We start from the raw sequence: 20,383 nt of genomic DNA, 5'->3' as shown, positions 1-20,383 counted from the left end.
ACCACCGATCTTTTTTTTTTTTTTTTTTTTTTAATTAATCTCTGTGTCCAGCACGGGGCTTGAACTCACAACCCCGAGATCAAGAGTTGCATACTCTATCCATTGGGAAAGTCAGGCACTCCGGATATTTTTAACATAGTCTTCATGGTTTTGCCTTTTCCAGGATGTCATATAGTTGGAATAATATATCATATAGCCTTTTCAGATGGCTTATTTCACTTTTTTTGTGTGAGGACATTAGCTTTCAATTCCTTTGGGTAATTACCAAGGAGCATAACCGCTAGATCCCGTGATAAGAGTATGTTTAGTTTCACTTTTGAAGTGGCTGTCACAATCTTTCAAAGTGGCTACACCATTGTGCATTCCCACCAGCAGAGAATGAGAATTCCTGTTGCTGCACATCCTTGCTGGTATTTGGTGTTTTCAGTGTTCTGAAGGTTGTCCATTCTAATTTGCATTTCCCTGATGACATATGATGAGGAACATCTTTTCTGATGCCTATTTGCTATCTGTGTATCTTCTTTGGTGAGGTTTCTGTTAAAGTCTTTGGTACATTTTTAAATCAGGTTGTTTGTTTTCTTACTGTTCAGTTTTAAGAGTTCTTTGTATATTTTGGCTTGTTGTCCTTTATCAGATATGTCTTTTGCAGATATTTTCTCCCAGTCTGTGACTTGTCTTCTCATTCTCGACATTGTCCTTCACAGAACAGAAGTTTTTCATTTTAATGAATCCAGTTTATCAATTTTTTTTTCATTATTCTGCCTTTGGTGTATCCAAAAAGTCATCCCCATACCCAAGGTCGCCTCGGTTTTCTCCTGTGTCACCTTCTGTGAGGTTTATAGTTTTGCATTTTACATTCAGATCTGTTTTGAGTTACTTTTTGTGCAGGGTGTAAGGTCTGTATCCACATTCTTTTTTTTTTTTTTTGCATGTGGATGTCCAGTTGTTCCAGCACCATTTGTTGAAAAGACTGTCTTTGTGCCGTTGTATTGCCTTGGTTCCTTTGTCAAAGATAGTTGACTATATTTATGTGGATCCATTTCTGAGCTAACTATTCTGTTCCACTGAGCTATTTGTCTATTGTTTTGCTAACACCACACTATCTTGATTACTGTAGCTTTATAGTAAGTCTTATAAAGTCAGACAGTGTCAGTCCTCCAACATTGTTCCTCTTCTTCAATATTGTGTTGGCTATTCTGGGTCTTTTGCCTTCCCACATGAACTTTAATATCCATTTGTCAATATCTACAAAATAACTTACTGGATTCATTTTTTAAAACGGCTAGGTTTTGTCGACATTAGAGCCACATCAGTCTAAAGCTTTCTCTTTTAACTGAACATCATTTGAGGATTCCTACCAGTCTGTGGCTTCTGTTCCAAGTGGGCAAATCTCAAGTTTGACCCTGGATTCCCTTGTCTCTCCAGATTTGGGGGCAGCAGTTTGCCCTGGATCTCCGTTCTCTGACGGGCCCAACAAAAGTCATTTTCACCTTGTTTAGCTTTTTCTTGTCGTAGGGACAGGAGTAGCAACTTTCAATCTTTTTACATGTAGAAGCTGAAACTGGAAATCTATAACCCAATTTTGAACTAAGAACTTTAAGAAAGACTTGAAAAGAAAAAATATGGCCTACAGATGGAAGCCAAAGAGCTCTATAGATGATTTTTCCATTATTCAACAAGTGGAAAAACTTACACAGTTATTTCAGACTGGTGAAATCTGTTTATAAGTCTGACTTAGTTCTTTCTTTAATTTCGTCTAGTCAGCCAAAGAGTGCTGACACAGATGATAATTATTATAAGAATGAGACGTACATTTCTAAGGGGCCTTAGTTGTATTATTCCAAAATGCCAAAGAATGTAACTCTAAGACTATATCGTTTTCACTAAAAAGTTGAATATTATTTTCCCCAGCTCCTGGAGCTTTCCTCGCTTGAAATTGGAAAGGGGGAGTTTGAAATCCAGAATGTCATTGCTTTTATTCATTGACTCATATTGCCTCCCTCATTTTTTAACCCACAGAAGTTTTGCTTCCCATCAAGATCAAGAGCTCAGTCAGACCAGGTACTTGATCAGCCCCTACTTTAGCCTAGCCTGTTGCTCTGCACACAACACACCTTCAGTAAATACTTGCATTAAATTGGACGTAGACTTATGTGACTTTTTATACTGCACTGGGTTGCCAGTTTGCCATGAGCTTTGTGTCCCAATCTAGCTTGTTATTCTTATCTCTTGGCTTAAAATATTGTGCCTTGCAAAAGGCTTCTGTGAGCAAACACTTGAGTAAAATGAATTACCCCCTTTCAAAAGGGCCTGAATATGGTTTTTCACAAGACCTATTACCATGCCTTATACCTCATTATAATCTACTGGGGAGTTATTGTGCATTTTGTAATGGAGGCTAAATTCCTATTTTTCATCACCTGATTAGTATTTCTGAATTGGCTCTGGTGCCAAAAGGAATATTTTCCCTTACTGTTTCTCCTTTTCAGTAGTAATGTAAATATAATAAAAAGCAGTAGAATGCATCCCCTCTCCAGAAACAAACAAAAACCAATTACGGCCAATCCTGAGGGAAGTCTTCAGTGAAGAAAGCCAAGAAAAGCAGAGAGAAAGCTGAATACCTCTGCCTTTATCTGTTCTCTCTGCCTAGCTTTTTAGGATTATATTTTCACAGACCAATTTGGGTTCTTTCATGCCCAGGTGGAGAAGAAGAATTTTTATCCTCAACACATGATTGATGTGTTGAAATGTATGCAATTTAATCGGAGAGGGGTCCATTCCTTTTAGGGCTTATTTGTGATGTGTGTTTTCTGGCTATAGGACAAAACTTTGGGCAGCCCTAGGAAGCCAACCAAGGAGGCATTAATGAAGGCTCAGCCTGCTAGCTCCCTGTCCACCTTCTTTGCCTGCGGTCTGACAGGAAGAGGGCCTGGGAGGATGTGGAATCACGGAAGGGAGATTCCCTGCCCCCTCTCTGTGGCCACTGTCACCACCCTGCTCTGCATGTCCTGGGTCCCCCTGTCCTTAAACCGGTTCTTCCCTCCCTGCACTCAGCTGTGAATCACAAGGAGGCCAACTTCTGCAGAGAATGTTTCCCAGGCTCCTCCGGTTTTGCTTTTAAGGCTGGTTTTCTTGCTTTGATCATCTCACTAATACCACCGTGCTAAATGAAATTCTTTTCCTTCTTTCTCTGGCTTCTGGCTGGAGGGAGATTGAAGGGAGGAGGGTTCTTGCCTCCCTCTTGGCACCGGGAGGGAGGGCAGCATTTCTAGCAGTGGCTCTCCCGCTAAGACGTGGGGCCCCCCCAGGGTTCCAGCTTCCACCAGGATGCCCGACTCAGGCTCTGGTCCCTCTGTCCCCCCGCCAGAGGGCTTCCTGCTTTGCTGACATCTGGTTTTGGCTTCTTAGTCCCCTGTTGGCCTTCACAGCTCCTCCACCATCCATAAAGCCAGTTCCCAGCATTGAATTCCCTCTGTGGGAGATCCTGAGTGGTTTCATTATCCTGCTTACCCTTTGACTGCTACCCAGGTCCTTGGTATATTTGTCTTAGCCCTGGTAGGACAGCTCCTTGATGCCAAATGTTTTATTGTCACAAATATGCTTTTTAAAAAGTTAATTCAGATCAAGCATGATGCGTTAATGCTAATATGTCATCTCAGTGGGTCACTGTGAATACTTATTGCCAAAAACTCATAAGGTCAAGCCTGATACCTGATCACTTAGAAGGGCTTAGATGCACTTTTCTCAATGGACTTGAATCAAGCAGAACATTAACTCTTCAAAGGGTGAGCAAAGATGTCTCTCGAAGAAAAGTGCAGGTGGGATGGGGTCATTGTAACTGTAGCATAGGCACGGGAGTGGGGTAGACCTGGATGCCACCCCCAGATCTTCCAGGTAGTAGCTGAGTGAGCCCAGTCCCTATGTGTCTCTGGCCTTAACGTTCTCGAGGAAAAATGAGATAGCACAGAGAGAGGTGCATGTGTGCACAACACGTGTCAAAAGCCTGACATAGGAAATGCTTGGTCTTGCCTTCAGGGCTGCTTTTCTTGTTTTGATTCTCACTAATATTACCGTGCTGCTTCTTTCCCTCTCCTATTTAACCTAATCATTTGTAAAATGAAATTCCTTTCCTCCTTTCTCTAAAGCACAGCTAAGGTGAAATTCTTAAAAGGAACTTCACTTGAAAGCCAAGGGAAACCAAACAGGAAGTAAGCAGATCCAAAAGCAATAAAGCCACGCTTATAATGGAGAGGTCCCTGAAAGGCACTGGCCAGTGATTTTGTTTCTCAGGAACCTGGACTGCCTGTGTCACAGATGCCCTCTGTCTCACCGCCTCTGCTAGGCATAGAATATGAATTCTCGCTTAACTGGGTATAGTGTCCCCTTTCAAAGACAAGTTTTTATTCCCCCAAAATAAAACTTTCCCTGCTTTCACCCTGCATGGGTTCCTTGGAGGTTTTATTTAAATAAAAGGACTGTCCCATTCTCAAAGCATCCATTCATTGTGTTATCCCTAAACCTACAATCTTTGAGCCAGAAAAGGTTCTGAGAACGCTGCCTTTCAACAGATTAAACAGCCTCTGGTCCTGGAACCAGTACTAGGATTATCAGACTGAATGGCAGCCTTGCGTACATTTTACCTCTTTAGAAGTTGCAAATCAAAGGAACAATTCTGGTTGAAGCCTGATGCTTCCCTTGCTTTCGTAATACTTTCTTTTGAGGGGTCCAAGGAATCAAAAAGGGAACTATACAAATTAACTAACCTAGGGACCACTTTTAGCATTTTGTTCAAATATAGCCACTTTTGTAGAAACAAATGAAAAGATTCAATCTTCAAATAATGTTTTATTGCACCTACCAAAGAATAAATATTCATCAGTAATCCTCAAGCATGGACATCTTCTTGACCTCTCTCCCAGCCAGCCTCTCAAATAGTACGGCATAGGAAAGTTAACTTTTTCCTAGGAAAGACAAGGTTACCTCAGAAGCTAATCCCACATCCATCTACTCTAGACCACATACACCTGCACCTCTTTCTTCTAAGACAAGAAGAAGAAATGGGTTTCTATTATCTTCAAGAATAACCAGAAGCTTCTACAATTTACCTACATAACCAGGCATAGTCCTAGACATATAAACCAACCCGTGTAATGTAAAGAAGTGGGATACATGACTAATGGGAACTCACAACTCGGAAATAATCAACATGTTTTAACCACACACATTTCCAGGGCCCTGGTGCACGCTGGTCTGGTGCTTTTGAACACTTTTTCCGGTGACTTGGGAACACACAACTCCATCTTCTTTGAAGAAGTAGTACAAACACAGGGCACGGTCACTCTCCCAGCTAAAGGTCTGCCCTAAGGGAATGTGGGCTATTTCTGGGCAAAGTCAGTCTCTGTTTAAAGCTCCTATTGAATTGAACCAGATTGATATTCCTTGGTCTATGCTGGTTGTAAACAGTGTGCTGCTAAAATACTATAATATTGCTTGACACCTGTGCTTTAGTGATTTCAAGAGGAGAAAAAAAAAGTCTCCTTGATGCCCTGGAGGTGATGGAAATGTTTAAGTAAGTCAGTAAGATTTCAGTCATTCAGAGTAAATCAGCATCTCATCTATGTTCTTCTTAAAGCTTTGTATTTTGTCCCCTATTTTCTTAATTCTATTGTAATATCAAAGCAGCATCTCATCTTAAATTTGCTGTAGATAAAAAGGAAAGCATATATTTATACATGTGTATTTGTATTTAGGTGCATAAAGTATTTTAAATTAATACTGACTTTTATTTCCTCCATTGATTCAATTTTTTTAATTAGACCAGAGGGAAAATCTACCAATTCATTTTCAGTGTAATGGCTTGATGTTGCAAAAAGTAGGGTTTTTAGTATAAATAGTGTAATAATGTCTGTATTAGGGGTTTTTTGTTTGCTTTTTTACTGCTGTAACAAATTACCACAAGCTTAGCGGCTTAAAACAACACAAATTAATAATTCTACAGTGCTGTAGGTTAGAAGTCTGAAATGGGTCTCACAGGGTTAAAAATAAAGGTGTTGGCAGCCAATTCCTTCTGGAGGTTCTAGGGGAAAATCCATATATTGCTTCACCTTTTCCATCTTCTAGAGGCTGCCTTCCTTCCTTAGCTCTCGGTCCCTTCCATCAGCAAAGCCATCAAAATCAGGCCAAGTCTGACTCACGTTGCTGTCTCTCTGGTTATAACGCTTTTGCTTCCCTCTTCCATCTTTTAAGAGCCCATATTATCACACTGGACCCACTGGGAAACACCAGGATAATCTTCCTATATTGAGCCTTAACTTAATCACATCTACAGAGTCCCTTTGTCATGTAATCTAATATAGTCACAGGTTCTGGAGATAAGGATATGGACATCTTGGGGCGGGGGGGATGCATTATTCTGCCTATCACAATCTCATAACTAAACGTGCCATCATCTCCTACCTTCTGGTATTGATGGTCCTACCACCATCTTTGACCACACCTATCTTTCTCCTCTGTCTGGAAATGCCATTGCCAGATATTACAGAGAACTAGCGGGAGAGGTTTGGGAGGACTAACGGACCTACCTATGTAGCTGTGTACCAAGGGATTTTCCTGGGATCCCAATTCAGCAGCTTCATCTGAAGAATGTGGATAATGGGGAGCTTCATGTAGATCCTAGAGCTGTTCTGACAGGCATGGAATCCTGAAAACTGTACGGCACTTTGCAAATGAAAGAGATGGTACACTAGCTGTCCCTGTGGGTTCTAGGAACTTGAGTACATAAAACCAGCAAGAAGGATCATTTAGACATTAAAACTTTTTTTTCCAAAAGTACAAATTGCAGAAAAAGAATCTTAGCTACATGACAGAGGATAAAATCACTCATTTCCATTCTAAATCAATACTTTATCCCTATCCCCTGAGATAGGTCATTTTAATCTCCATACATGTTTATCTTGTTTCGCTTTTTCTTCTGCCCTGATGTTTGTTATGCTTTGCGTAGATATTGATTCCCTTCTCATTAAGCCTGCAAACATCTAATCATTCCTATCTGTTTGGTTTTTTTCATTTTTAATAATTTATATTTAAATGTTGGCAAATTGAAGGTCTAATTTTGCCCTTTGAATGCCTCTGCATTCAAATTATTCAGGCAGATTTTATCTCTTGTTTTTTTAATTCTATTTTGAGTTTTATAAAAATGGATATTTCTTATTATCCCCCCAACCCATAATTTTCTTTAGCGAACTTTTTGTTTAATTTTCTTTTGCCTTAACATTTTATTTTTCAGACACCTCTCATTGAACCTCACGTTCCTCTTCGTCCTGCTAACACCATTAGCAAGGTAATGGGATGTAGGTGGGTTGATGAGCCATCAGAGCTAGCTTCTTAAGTAACCACTGGAGGTGGTCAGTATGTCAGAGCATCACATCAGGAAACCTTGGATACATTTTCTAGACACAGTAAATATTCAGTGTGTTTCAGTTCTTAAATAAAACAGTGACATGTCAGACAAGTGAACAATGTAAATGTGTGAATGAGTTGTATTTGTTCAAGCCAGAGTCAGAAAGTGATTTAAGTATTCATCTGGTTTGCTTTCCTTCTATAAATTCTCCTTCTTCCTCTTCCTCTCCTTTCACCTGATTAAAATCCAGGTCCCTTCAGAGAAGATCCTCAGGGCTGGAAAAATTTTACGAAATGCCATTCTTTCTCGAGCACCTCACATGATAAGAGATAGAAAATACCACCTAAAGACATACAGGTATGTGCAATAATCCTAAAGGCTCCAGCCCCCTCAGATTCATGTGTAGTGAAATTGGAACAAACTTGCGTTTTCTTGTTTTCCATCCATGGGCAGCTTGTTTTATAATCCTCCAGGTTCTGGAAGATCTAAGCTTGTCTTTGATCTCTGCTTAACTTTAATTATCCTTAATATTCCCAGCAGTTACTCCTAAACTAATTTGCTTGGACATTGGTTTAATTGTGATAAACAAAGAGAAGAAAAAAAAATTTTATTTCTGTTTGCTAGTGTTTTTTTAAGGAAATTATTAGATTTAGATGAGATTCAACTTACATTTACTGAGCATTTATTTGTGCTTGAAGCCCTCTGCCAGGCCATTTTCCATATGTTATCTTATTTTACCCTTACCACAACCCTGCTAGGTAGGTGTTAGGGCATTTTTCAGATGATAAAACTGAGGCTCAGAGAGATTAAATAGTTTTCCTTGTCCAAGTCACAAGTCTAGTGATTGGCAGAGCCAGGATTTAAACCAACCAAACTTGGTTGATTTCCAAGTGCAATGATCTTTTCATTCATTCCACAACTGTATTAAGTACTTACTGGGCACCAGATGCTATTGTGTTCTAAGCCCCAAGGATACAGGAGTAAACAAAATTATACAATGTTCTTTACAGAGTTTACTTTCTACTGTAGGATTTCATTCTAGTATGCATGTAGTGAGATATACAACTCTATCACATCTATAATCATTTAGAATAAGGACTCGTAGCTGTCACTGGAGTTAAGATAGTATTTAGTTGAATCTGCTGGGATGACTGAACAGTGGTAGGTCAACTGAAGATCCATGTCTGATTTGGCTTTTGATTTTTTTTTCAATTCAACAAGGATTTAGGAACTGGAATGGCCTATGTATGGCACACAAGCCTTCACTCTCTCCTTGCACCCATGGATCACCTTCATAACCCTCTTTCAGCAATCACTCAACTCTCCCATTTAGCCTAGACATGACCTCAGAACCCATCAGACTTGGCATGAGTCAAAACCCATTTGATTCACATGAACCAAATTCATAGGCATGAGGAAAAGCTAGATTACAAATTTTAAAGTTATCCTGAAAGATATATATCTTTCTAGTGACTATCAACTCTGATAGAACCTGTAAAATTTGACCTGATTCACCCTATAGCAAAGCTATACATGTGCCTCAAGTACATGTGCCTCAAGATCCAGTCTCTTTCCCAAGGACAGAGATGGGAAAACATGGCAAACTCTTCCTCTTTGGATCACTTTTTCTGTACTCCATGCAACCAAACACTCTTCTGCTTGTGCTTGTCGTGAATATGTTCACAAGACCCAAACTGACAGTATATTTGTTACATTAATTGGCCTCTCCTTGGATAGAATTTTGGAAATGAGATGGGATTTGAGAAACACTTTAGTCTTATCAACAAGACACCTTCCATTTCTTAAGACAGATTGTTCATCTAGCCCTTTTAATGTTGATGTTTATTAACTACGATTTTGGATGACTGCATTTGGAACTCTCCAACCCTGGAAGTTCATTCTTTTGGGAGTCTGTGGTCTCTACACACTGCTATAATTTTAAAGGAAGGAAAGGTTAAAAAATAATCATGTGTCACGTGTTCCCAGAGAGAGTTAGAACACTTTAACTCATTAAGTGAATCTCAAAATCTCATATGGCTGAAGGACCTTTTTCTTTCTAAGTCTTCATTATTTTTTCCTCTGACTTAAAATGTGACTATGCTTTTCCAAATGTTGACTTGCATTAGGGAAATTCCATTAAAATATGTCATCTTTGTGACAAAATGGAAACCAGGAGTCAGAAACCATAAACCCTTTCTTGCTCCATAGTACTAACATTTTAAATCCCTGAAATATAGGTGTCATGTCTATTCCACACCCTATGACACAAATTAATGATCTGTTGGTAATAACCCATGCACTCAACTGGACGCCGAAGGGATGATTTCCTTTTTCTGCAACCCAGTTTGAGTTCCTTGCCCCACACCTTGTACTTCCCAGTTCCATCTCTCTCCTTCCTACTCCCCACCCACTTATGTCATTGCTGCAGAGCATTGAACTCTCCCCAGATGCAGTATCATCCCCAATGGTCACCATGCTAAGGTCTGCTGTCGATTCTAAAGTGGCTAGAGATCATTAATGCAGAGGAAATGCAGTGATTCCATCAGCCACAAGTGACACAGCTATGTGTCTTTGTTCTGTATTCTGACGGCAGGATTCTCATACCCTGTACAAGGGCCCAGGTGCTCTGGGATCATCTCAGTTCCTTTTAGTAAAGATAATCATTGAATTAAAAGCCACATGGAATTAATTTTTTATTCTTTCATATGACTTTTCCCATTAAGAAATTCTCAAATTAAAGAGGCATGTTTTGACAGGTCATGTGTTCAGAACGAATAGTAACTAGGTGCCTCCTTTGCTCATTGAAGTTCTTTATGGGGGTATAGACTGTTTTCAGAGCAGCCCTGGAAACCTGATGGCCTTCTCAGTACATCTTCCTTGTGAAATATTCCAGGGTCGGACCTGAATCAGGGCATCCCAGGAGCTTGGACAGATCTCTAGAATATTAGAACTGGAAGTGGCCTTAGAGGCCATCTTTTCCTCCTTGTTTTTTTACAGATGAGAAAACTGAGAACCAGAGGGTTTCAACGATATGGCCACAGTCACATAGCTACTAACTAGCAGGCCCAGTGCTGTATCTCATGACCCCTCCCAGGCTAAGCCTCTTCCTAAAGTGCGCAGCACCAGGAAACTCCTCCAGTTTAAACTAGAGAGGAGCTCCCTGAGCTCGGCCCCAGAGATGGTACCATCCTTAGAAGGGGAGGGCAGGCCACGAGTGACAGACCCAGCTGCTCTGTGACTTCCTGTGTTGTCCCCTGGGATCCCATCCTAAGGCTTCAAGATTCCATTTCCACCTTTGAACCATCATGCCACAAACACCTGCCCTTCTCTCTCACCCACCTCAGTGTTCCCCCGTGTGTGTGTGTGTGTGTGTATAATTATATGTTTCCTAACTAATACATGTAGTCTGCCCATCCCGACGAACTTATACAGAGGGGCAACTTGGGGGTGAATGTGTGACTATTACAGAAAGAGTGTGGAGCTCCTCAGATGACAGGCTCTGCAGCAGTGTTCATGCTCATTACATAGGACTTTTTTCAAAGAGATTTGCATCGCTAATTGCTTGTTTCTCCCAACACCCCTCTGAGGAAGATCAGTAGTATTACTTGAAAATATAAAGTGCTATATAATTTTGCACTTATACAGCGCCTTTCATGGAGCACCTCCAAGTGCCTCACAAACATTAACTCATTCCTCACAAGGCTCAGGTGAAGGAAGTCAGAATTTTGCTTTGCCTTCATTTTACACTGAGATTTTCTGGGACCGGCTCAGGGCAAAAGAGTTTCTGGCCCTGGGATTAGCTTGCTAAGATAATGCTCCCCATCTCGTGGCCCTTCAATCTCCCCCCCGAGCTGCAGTTTGTAATGCTTTTTCATTGCCTGGAAGGTTCCCTCATGAGCTGAGTGGTTCTGCTGGTTTGTACAAAAGTTTGAGAACTGGAGGCCACACCATGCCGTGCTTTGTTGGCCCTGAGACCTCATACGGTGGAAGAGTAGGCCCAGTGCTGTATCTCATGACCCCTCCCAGGCTAAGCCTCTTCCTAAAGTGCACAGCACCAGGAAACTCCTCCAGTTTAAACTAGAGAGGAGCTCCCTGAGCTCAACCCCAGAGATGGTGCCATCCTTAGAAGGGCACAAGCATTTCGGGAAGGTCTTTCAAAAGCCATCTCCCAGCCTTCATTTGCAAGGGGGTGACTTCCCACCCTTTGTGTCCCCGCTCTCCTTAGGCAATGCTGTGTGGGAACCGAGCTGGTGGACTGGATGCTGCAGCAGACTTCATGCGTTCACTCCCGAACTCAGGCTGTTGGCATGTGGCAGGTGCTTGTGGAGGACAGCGTTCTCAACCACGGTAAGACGAGCCACAGTCCCCGGAAAGCCCTCTGGAAATGCTAAATGCATTTCCCCGGTAAGTTGTTGCTATACTCCCACATGGGCAAGAAAGAATTAATGATCCCTTTAGAGGCCCGCAGAGCCAGCATCTTCATTTGCAATACAAATGCAGCGAGTGGAGGCTATCAGTTGCTATGTTCCCCCATTGTGCCTTCCTAACTTGGGAGAATGTATGAAGGGAAAATGAAGTGGCAACTCGAGTGCATCAGTTCCAATTATGTTTATTAGTTTGCATTCACGGTTCATTGATAGTGTGATTATACTCTGAGCATAGCAATCCTGATGTGGGGGCAGAATGAAGAGCAATGAAATGTGTGGCCAGGCTGATGGCATGAAAGAAAGTAATGAAATTAGAAGCTGCCTTTTAACTGTGGTGTGATCTGGGAGAGCCAGTTTGGATACACACAGGATGACCATATTGAAGATCAGGAATGTGCTCGACAGTTGAGGCCCCTGATTGCTGCACGGGCGATCATTGGGCAGGGTAGCTGGTCAGGACTGGAGTGGAACTGTGGTTGAACTGCTCGTGCCATTTGCTTTCAGGCCACTTTTCCAAACTGACAAACTACTAAAATCATTCATTTAATTTAACAGCACCTGAGAGTCTAATGATGGCTTCACCAGTGTTTCTCAGGCTTTAATGTGAATACGAATCACCTGGGACTCTTGTTAAAATGCAGATTCTGATTCAGCTTTGGGATGGCTCTTGAGGGTCTGTATCTCCAACACACTTCTAGATGATGCTGATGCTGATGCTGCTGTTTGGGATCATGTTTTGAGCAGCAGGAATCTACTATTTCTCTTCATCTTTTGGCAGTGTTGGTGCTCCATCTGAAAAGGAGCTTAAAAGCTTTCAGATATAGAAGTGAGAGATTCTGAGTCAAGTTTACTGACTGTCCTACCGTAATCTAAATCTTTTTCTTTAAAAGGAACAAGAGACCATGAGAGACAATGGGCTCTGAAAAACAAACTGGGGGTTCTAGAGGGGAGGGGGGTGGGAGGATGGGTTGGCCTGGTGATGGGTATTAAAGAGGGCACGTTCTGCATGGAGCACTGGGTGTTATACACAAACAATGAATCATGGAACACTACATCAAAAACTAATGATGTAATGTATGGTGATTAACATAACATAATAATTTTAAAAAAGGAAAAAAAACAGAAGGAGATGTCCTTAGATTAAAAAATAATAATAATAAAAAATAAAAAAATTTTAAAAAAAGGAACAAGAGAAAAAAACTTTTAAAATCAGACCTGTCCCTTCTAGGGTTATATGACCTAGAAGCTTGGTCTAGTCAGTTTTGTTCAAACAATTAATTTTACTCTAACTTTTTTTTTCATTGCAGCCGGACATGTTTACAAACAGTACATACAGAAAGAAAGACCTGAATCCTGATCCCTATAAAGTAGGGTTATTTTAAGTCTGTACTCAAAAACCATTATAGAGCATGATCCGGCAGTTGGTTATTTTCCTGTTTGGGACACGTGCCCCACATGCTAGAAAATGTCACCAAGGCAATTTTTGCTGGTCAGAGTGCTCATCTCAGAAAAGCTGGCAGGCTGTCATAAGAAAGTTGTAGGGCAAGCTGGAGCCGGGCGGGTCCGAGAGAGCTGCGAGGTGCCTGGCCGCAGTGCGGAAGTCACGTCTTCCAGTTGCACGGCCCTGGGCGAGGTGGAGTGAGGGCGGTGAGGAGTCTCACCACTTTGCTGTCACTTGGCTCTCTTGCCCGACCCCGTCCATTTGCTTCTGGTAAACGCGGCTGTGAGACCGAGGGACACCAGCTGACGCTCGTCTTCATGTTTCGCGTAGTGGACCAGGAGCACCATTTCCAAGACAAATATTTATTTTATCGATTTCTGGATGACGAGCACGAGGATGCCCCTTTGCCTACTGAGGAGGAGAAGAAGGAGTGCGATGAGGAGCTGCAGGACACCATGCTGCTGCTGTCGCAGATGGGCCCGGACGCCCACATGAGGATGATCCTCCGCAAGCCGTGAGTGAGAGCGCGGCGGCGCCCCCTGCGGGGCCCGGGGGCCACGGGGGTGCGCAAGCACGCTCGCGGGGGGCACAGGCAACCAGGCTGATTTCAAAAGTCCCGGCCTTCACCAAGGGCCAAAGGAGAGGCTCTGTAGGGGTGACACAGCAGTGTTTGTCTCCCCTCTGTTTTATTTTTGAACCAGATAATTCCATTTCCCATTTGCATGAGTGAAAACTGTACAGATTTTTAGCGGTGGGTTCAGGATGTCAACACTGAGTCCGCCTATTAAATGACCTTTGGGCAATGACAAACAGAAACTGCTCGGTTTCTGTGCCAGACTGCGACAGCCCCTTTCTTTCTAATGCAAGAGGGCGGAGGTCATCAGAACCATAGACGTCATCCCAATGCTTGCGTTCATTCATTCATTCAACACATCCTTTCCCGCGGTTCTGAACCTGCTGCTCTTCAGCTTTGAGACGCGTTCCTAGGAGAATACCACTGCTCCATTAGCGCTTCCAGGCCTCCTTTCTGCTTGTGCGATGCTCTCCCCCTTCCGTCTCAGCCGAAACCTCCTCACCTTCAGTAACAGCCCATCAGCTATGCTGGAGGGTTCTGAAGTGTTTAATCAGATGGATTCAGAAAGAATGTACTGAGCCACTGTTTCACTCAGGGAGCTCTCCTGGTTGCTCTGGGCCATACAGAGTAGCATATACCACGGCCCCAAGGGATGACTTGGCACTTAGTTCTGAGGCCACCACACACAGGCTTATGTTTTTCTTCTGGGAATAAAATGGCCCTCCACCCTGCGACCAGGGCCAGCAGCCGTGGATGTCAACTCTGAGTCATGGGCCTGGCCAACCTCCATTTATTAGCGGGTCCTGACAAGAGTATTAAACTTTACATGTCTTGTGTGTCCACTGGGCACTTTCCAAAAGTGCTATGTCCCTCAGACCAACTTCCCCAACATCTGCCCCTCAGACCAACCTACGGGACTTCTCAGTGCTCCTGTTTCCTTCCTTCAACGTATTTCATTTTTTTGTCATGTTATGTCCCCTTTGTCAAAACTTTCTTTTGGGTCTTAATGTCCACCACCATGTGTATCAAAGGCCTGCCCTGATTCCAGTTAGCACCATCATTTTTAGCTCTAGAACATTCATTCTAGTTCGGCCGCTTTAGCCTCAAAACCCTTTATTCAAACAAAAATTTTACAGAAAAATCCAAACTATCAAACAGAAAAGCCAGCACTTCACTGACCTAATTATGGGTAGCATCTGAGAACCTTACCCAGCCAATATATGCTCTATCTGCCCTGAAGGATCACAGGGGTGGGTGGCTGAGGGGACACGAGAGAATCATCAGGGCATGGAGAACTCAGATGAACCCCATTCTAAACCGTGCTTTCTTTCACGTCAGCCTGCTTTCCCCTCTCCCTTCTCCATACACCTTTGTCCCATTGTCTGGATCCATCCCATTTTTGCTGCCACTTTCATTCAAGCCAACACCATACAGTGGTTCTGGATCAGAAGTGGGACAGCCTCCTAAGGGGCATTTGGAAATGTGGGAGGATGTTTTGGCTGCGTCAGTGCATGAGGGGCCACACTTCTGCCATTCACTGGGCAGTGGCTTGGACCAAGGGATGCTAAACACACCCAACAATACCTAGGACCCTACACAATAATGAGCTGTCCTGAAACTAATGCTCCTGTTGAGAAACATTGCTGTAAGCTGTGAGTTTCTGAAAGGCAAGGACACGTCTCATTTTACTTCATTCATTCATTCATTTAACCAATATTTGATAAACACCTATTTTGTTCTAGATACTATTGTCATGTTATGTCCCCAGCACAGCTGCATTTTATAATGTTGAGTTGCTAAGGTTGAAGCATCGAACAAGAAGGTTGCTCCTCCTTCCTGGAGCTTTCTGTCTAGTCCAAGAGACAGACCTTAAACAGTTATGCAAGGAATCATTTTATCATGGCTGTAGTACATGCTAGTACAAAGGAAAATGTAGTGTATATTAATGGAGTATAATATGGAAAGGGGGATTTAATCTGGCATAGAAGTTAGAGAAAGCCATATTCCTAGCTCCATGCATTCCACCCAATAGACCATCAGTAAACCTTTGCTGAGTGAATTAATGGTCAAATGAATATATAGTCCCAGCTAATGTGCCCTCAGCTCTTAGTTGCTTCAAGAGAAGCAGAAATGCCATTTGATTTACAAAAATTTTTGAGCATGGGCCAAAGAGGTTCTTTAAAAAAAGTAATAAAATGGTTCCTGCCTTTGGAAATTTTATAATCCAGTAGGGGAGGCACTCCCAAATTAGATTCTGATGCAACAAACATTTATTGAGTGCCTGCTGTGGGCCAGAAACATTCATGCTAATTGCTTGATTCACCCTCACAAGAGCCTGAGAGCTGGTTTCATGAGTGACCCTTAGAAATAGGAGCCTATGCTTATGCTTTTTTTCTTCCATACAGCACTGAATTGCATGATCCTTGGCAGCCCAAAGATTCTTCAGAGAAAACTACATTCCAGAGGTTGGATTTTTCCAGTCAATCACTGGAAAGTACAGGTTTCACCAGTATTCCAAGACACATCATTTGGGTGTCCTTGGGACTTCCCCATCTTTCCAGGTTTTATGAAACTACAAAATTGGAATCGAGCTGGTAGTTCTTCTGACTCAGTATTCTTTTTCTTTCTGTTGGAATGACAGCCCCGAAGAAATAGGAAAGTGACGAAGAAAGAATCTAATTTGGGGGGACAGACTTTCAAATTCTACACATACACATACACACTTTTTGGGGGGTGGGGGGAGTCCGATAATAACTGTTGGAGCTTCGACTTTATTTTATTTAAGTGGAAAGAAAATACACTTAGTTGATCAAGAATTGCCAGTATCACTGCTATCCTTAAAGAGACCAACTGAGCACTTTGCTCCTGGAAACTTGAGGGCATGTTTAAAGGTACTGGAAATGTTGACTTTTTACTGCCCAGACAGCCAAATCATTAGGAAATGTGGAGGCATGATGTATTGGCTCCATATCGACCGGGGCAGGACCCCCCAATTTTTTTAATTCAGCACAGCTGCATTTTATAATAGTCACCACTGCCAGAGAGGCTGCAGAACTCTGATAATTACTGGGAAAGAAATAACACAATATTCTTTGATGAGAAGATTACTTTGAGAATTTGATTGTATAATGAAGATGTTGCTTTGAAAGGTACTTCCCATTGTTCTGAATCTGAGACTCGCTACCAAAAAAAAAAAAAAAAGTGTCACTTGTTTTGACAGGCTACTTAGAAAAATTCTCTGTTTATTACATTAACTGCAGCATTTTAACTGTCAAACTATGAAAGAATGTTCTGTAGTTTAAAAAACAGAACAGAGCTTCAGGGGAAATTTTTTGGCATACTCTTGTTGCTATTGGTATTGAAAAAAAAAAACATACATTCTGAATGTGAAATTAGCTTTTTATGTGGTGGCAGGCAGAGTGACTCACAATGCCCATCCTGGTTTCACAGGTGCAGACCTGGATGGCACTGGGGGGCAAGTACCATAGAACAATGACAGTTTGACGGTGCTGCTGTCGCAGCTCGCAGGCAGGGCCATCAAACCTCAAATGAGCTCTTGGAGCTAATTGTTTTGATTCTGCTTTGTTTATAAGTCTAAAAACAAGAGGTTACCCTACAGCAAGTAGATACAGTGGAGCCCCTTGCCAATAGAAATGTTCCTTCTGCTTACCTTTGAGCAGAGACTTTGGATAGGGGGCCAAGGGGAAAAAGATGTAGAGTGACCAGGTAAGCAGGATCTTATAAGCTCGGGGGCCCGCTGGATAAAGAGGCTTCAAGAACACAAAGGGCTCTGATCGTACGTACATGGCTCTCAACCTCTTCTTCCAAGTAAAGTGAGAGATGATGTCCCACTGTTTAGCATGGTCTGTCCGAAACCAGCCTAAAGATGGGAGGGAAATGAAGTGGATGCCATTTGCCAAATCTAGTTCTAGGTAGGTTTGCAATTCTGAAATTCCCCAAAAGCCTGGAAGCTTAACTAGTTGAGAAAGGGATAAGTTAGTTGGCCTAAGCAGAAGAGGGGGAGAATATATAGATACATAAAACAAAGAAATAGTATATAAATATGTAAAATATGTGTAACAAAGATATGATATATGAATATATATATACGTGTATATATATACACACAATATTCTATACACACACACATATATATACACACACAATACACACACACACAGAATTCTTGGCAGATTCTGGAAGTTTCCAAATGAGCGAGTAACTCAGAAAGTTGAGTTCATTTATTTCATGTGATAAATTAATATTTTCTAACATATGCTATAGGGCATAAGTTTAAAAGGAAACAATTTAGATGATTAAGTGATAGGAGAAAACACGCAGTGAGAGTGGGTTGTTAATTGGGTCAGTTGGCTGCATTAAGGCAGCCCCCACCTGCTGTTCCACACACTTGCTCTAGAGGGCATTTGAGAGGCTGTCTATTTTCTCCATATTAGTAGAGCCTCTTTTAATAGGGTCTTTATCTGTCCAAACTGTTTTTGAGGGTGTGAAATTTGAAATCCTGATAATTACAGGGAAATTTGCTTCCTCAGGGGAGCCCAGATTAGCAAGCCTAAAATCAGTGATGCCTAGGGTTTTGATTTCTGTTGGGATATGCCAAGAAATGTTCAAAGTTATGAAATTCATCCTCAAATGCAAATCAGATGAAAAGAGAAACATGACTTAAAGATCCTAATCTTTATGAAATAAGAAATCCATTGTGAATCTTTTCTTTCACTGCATGACAAACTTTGCCTTTGTTTTTTTTCTGGAAAGATTGCTGTGCCCTAAGTGAAAGCTTGTAGAATTTACCAGAAGAAATGATTGCATTAAGTGGGCCATTTCTTGGGTTTGGATTTGTTGCCTCTCCCCTATGAAGGCAATTTACTACTTAACCCTCATGTTTACGTGCCCAAGCAGCCAACCACTGGATTACTGCCATTGAGGTTCAGATTTGGGAGAGGGGAAGATGGATATACTGCCCATTTACAGTGTAGGGTTCATTATAAGATTACCTCAAGATTTTAATGACTTTTTATTGTTAAAGTCAATGTGTTCATTGTAGAAAATTTGGAAACTACTGAAAAGAGTTAAAGAAAAATAAATAACACCTGCAATCACATCTCCCAGAGATAATTATCAGCATTTTGGTGCATGTTCCTCTGGTTATTTTTCAATTCCCAACTTTTTGCCCTTAATAGTGTATTGTGGTATTCTCCCTTAACCTTAAATATTCTTCAAGGATAGGATTTTTAATAGGTGCATAGTAGTCAACCCTCTGAATGTCCCTAATACATTTAGTCAGTCCTTGTTGGATGTTAGGTTCATTCTCAAGCCCTTTCTTAACAGCAGCAAAAAAATAATATTTTAGTGCTCTTTTTCCCGGAACAAAGAAAGAACTCCTAGCTTGACAGGAGTGCAGGGGTGGGACTGGGGCCAGAAAGATGTCAGGAAAGTTCCAGCAGGGAACAATAAGCTATTTCACACTAAATGAATGCCCAGACCAAGCGTGCTAGTAAATGTGACTGGAGAGTTAGGCTCAGGTCAGATTGAGGGGGTTCTGCTGTGCACTCTCTGTGTGCTGGATATTATTTTATAGCCATTTGGGGCACCATTGAAGAACCTTATGGGAGGTGTGGATGGTCAACTTTGCAGTAGGTAGGTTTCTCTGCTATCTATGGAGAATGCTGAGACTAAGGACACAATGCCAAATATTGAGTTCTTTGAGGTTAAAAATTAATTCTATTTTGAGATTTTTAAAAAAATTTTTATTGTTATGTTAATCACCATACATTACATCATTAGTTTTTGATGTAGTGTTCCACGATTCATTGTTTGTGTATAACACCCAGTGCTCCATGCAGAACGTGCCCTCTTTAATACCCATCACCAGGCTAACCCATCCTCCCACCTCCTCCCCTCTAGAACCCTCAGTTTGTTTTTCAGAGTCCATCGTCTCTCATGGTTCATCTCCCCCTCCTATTTCCCCCCTTCATTCTTCCCCTCCTGCTATCTTCTTCTTTTTTTTTTTTTTTAACATATATTGTATTATTTGTTTCAGAGGTAGAGATCTGTGATTCAACAGTCTTGCACAATTCACAGTGCTCACCATAGCACATACCCTCCCCAACGTCTATCACCCAGCCACCCCATCCCTCCCACCCCCCACCACTCCAGCAACCCTCAGTTTGTTTCCTGAGATTAAGAATTCCTCATATCAGTGAGGTCATATGATACATGTCTTGCTCTGAGAATTTAATGACAGCATTTGAGATACATGCATTTGACCCAAGAGACTGCTAAATAAAGTGAAGGTAAGACTGAGCTCCAGAGCCCTGGATTCTAGTCTTACCAAATCACTAAAAAGTACCCAACATCTCCAGATTACAAATCTCTTAAATTATAAAGCGAGTTTAATAATACCTGCTTACCCTCTCCCAACTTCACAAACAGATTGTAAACAGAAAAGGAAATGCAATTGTATTTAATCACAGCCAACATTTATTGAGCACACATATGCTAGGGACTATGCTCAACAATGATCT

At 41.7% G+C, this 20,383-nt stretch overlaps 1 protein-coding gene across 7 annotated transcripts in view; it reads left to right on the top strand.

Moving 5' to 3' along the window:
* Positions 1–20,383, top strand: part of RAPGEF4 (Rap guanine nucleotide exchange factor 4) — a 285,737-nt gene that overhangs the window by 193,508 nt on the left and 71,846 nt on the right. For 5 of the 7 annotated variants that reach the window (XM_032408017.1, XM_032407991.1, XM_032407981.1 and 2 more), the window contains 4 exons: positions 7,286–7,339; positions 7,650–7,756; positions 11,625–11,746; positions 13,598–13,781. In XM_032408017.1, the coding sequence (XP_032263908.1) occupies positions 7,286–7,339; positions 7,650–7,756; positions 11,625–11,746; positions 13,598–13,781 (467 nt within the window). The remainder of the gene's footprint in view (positions 1–7,285; positions 7,340–7,649; positions 7,757–11,624; positions 11,747–13,597; positions 13,782–20,383) is intronic. The other 2 variants (XM_032408007.1, XM_032407998.1) reach the window with 1 other exon arrangement.

This window comes from Phoca vitulina, unplaced genomic scaffold, assembly GCF_004348235.1.
Source record: "Phoca vitulina isolate PV1807 unplaced genomic scaffold, GSC_HSeal_1.0 scaffold1, whole genome shotgun sequence".
NCBI classification, from domain to species: domain Eukaryota; kingdom Metazoa; phylum Chordata; class Mammalia; order Carnivora; family Phocidae; genus Phoca; species Phoca vitulina.
Note: the sequence above shows the minus strand (reverse complement) of the source record. Positions and strands in the feature narration are given on the sequence as shown.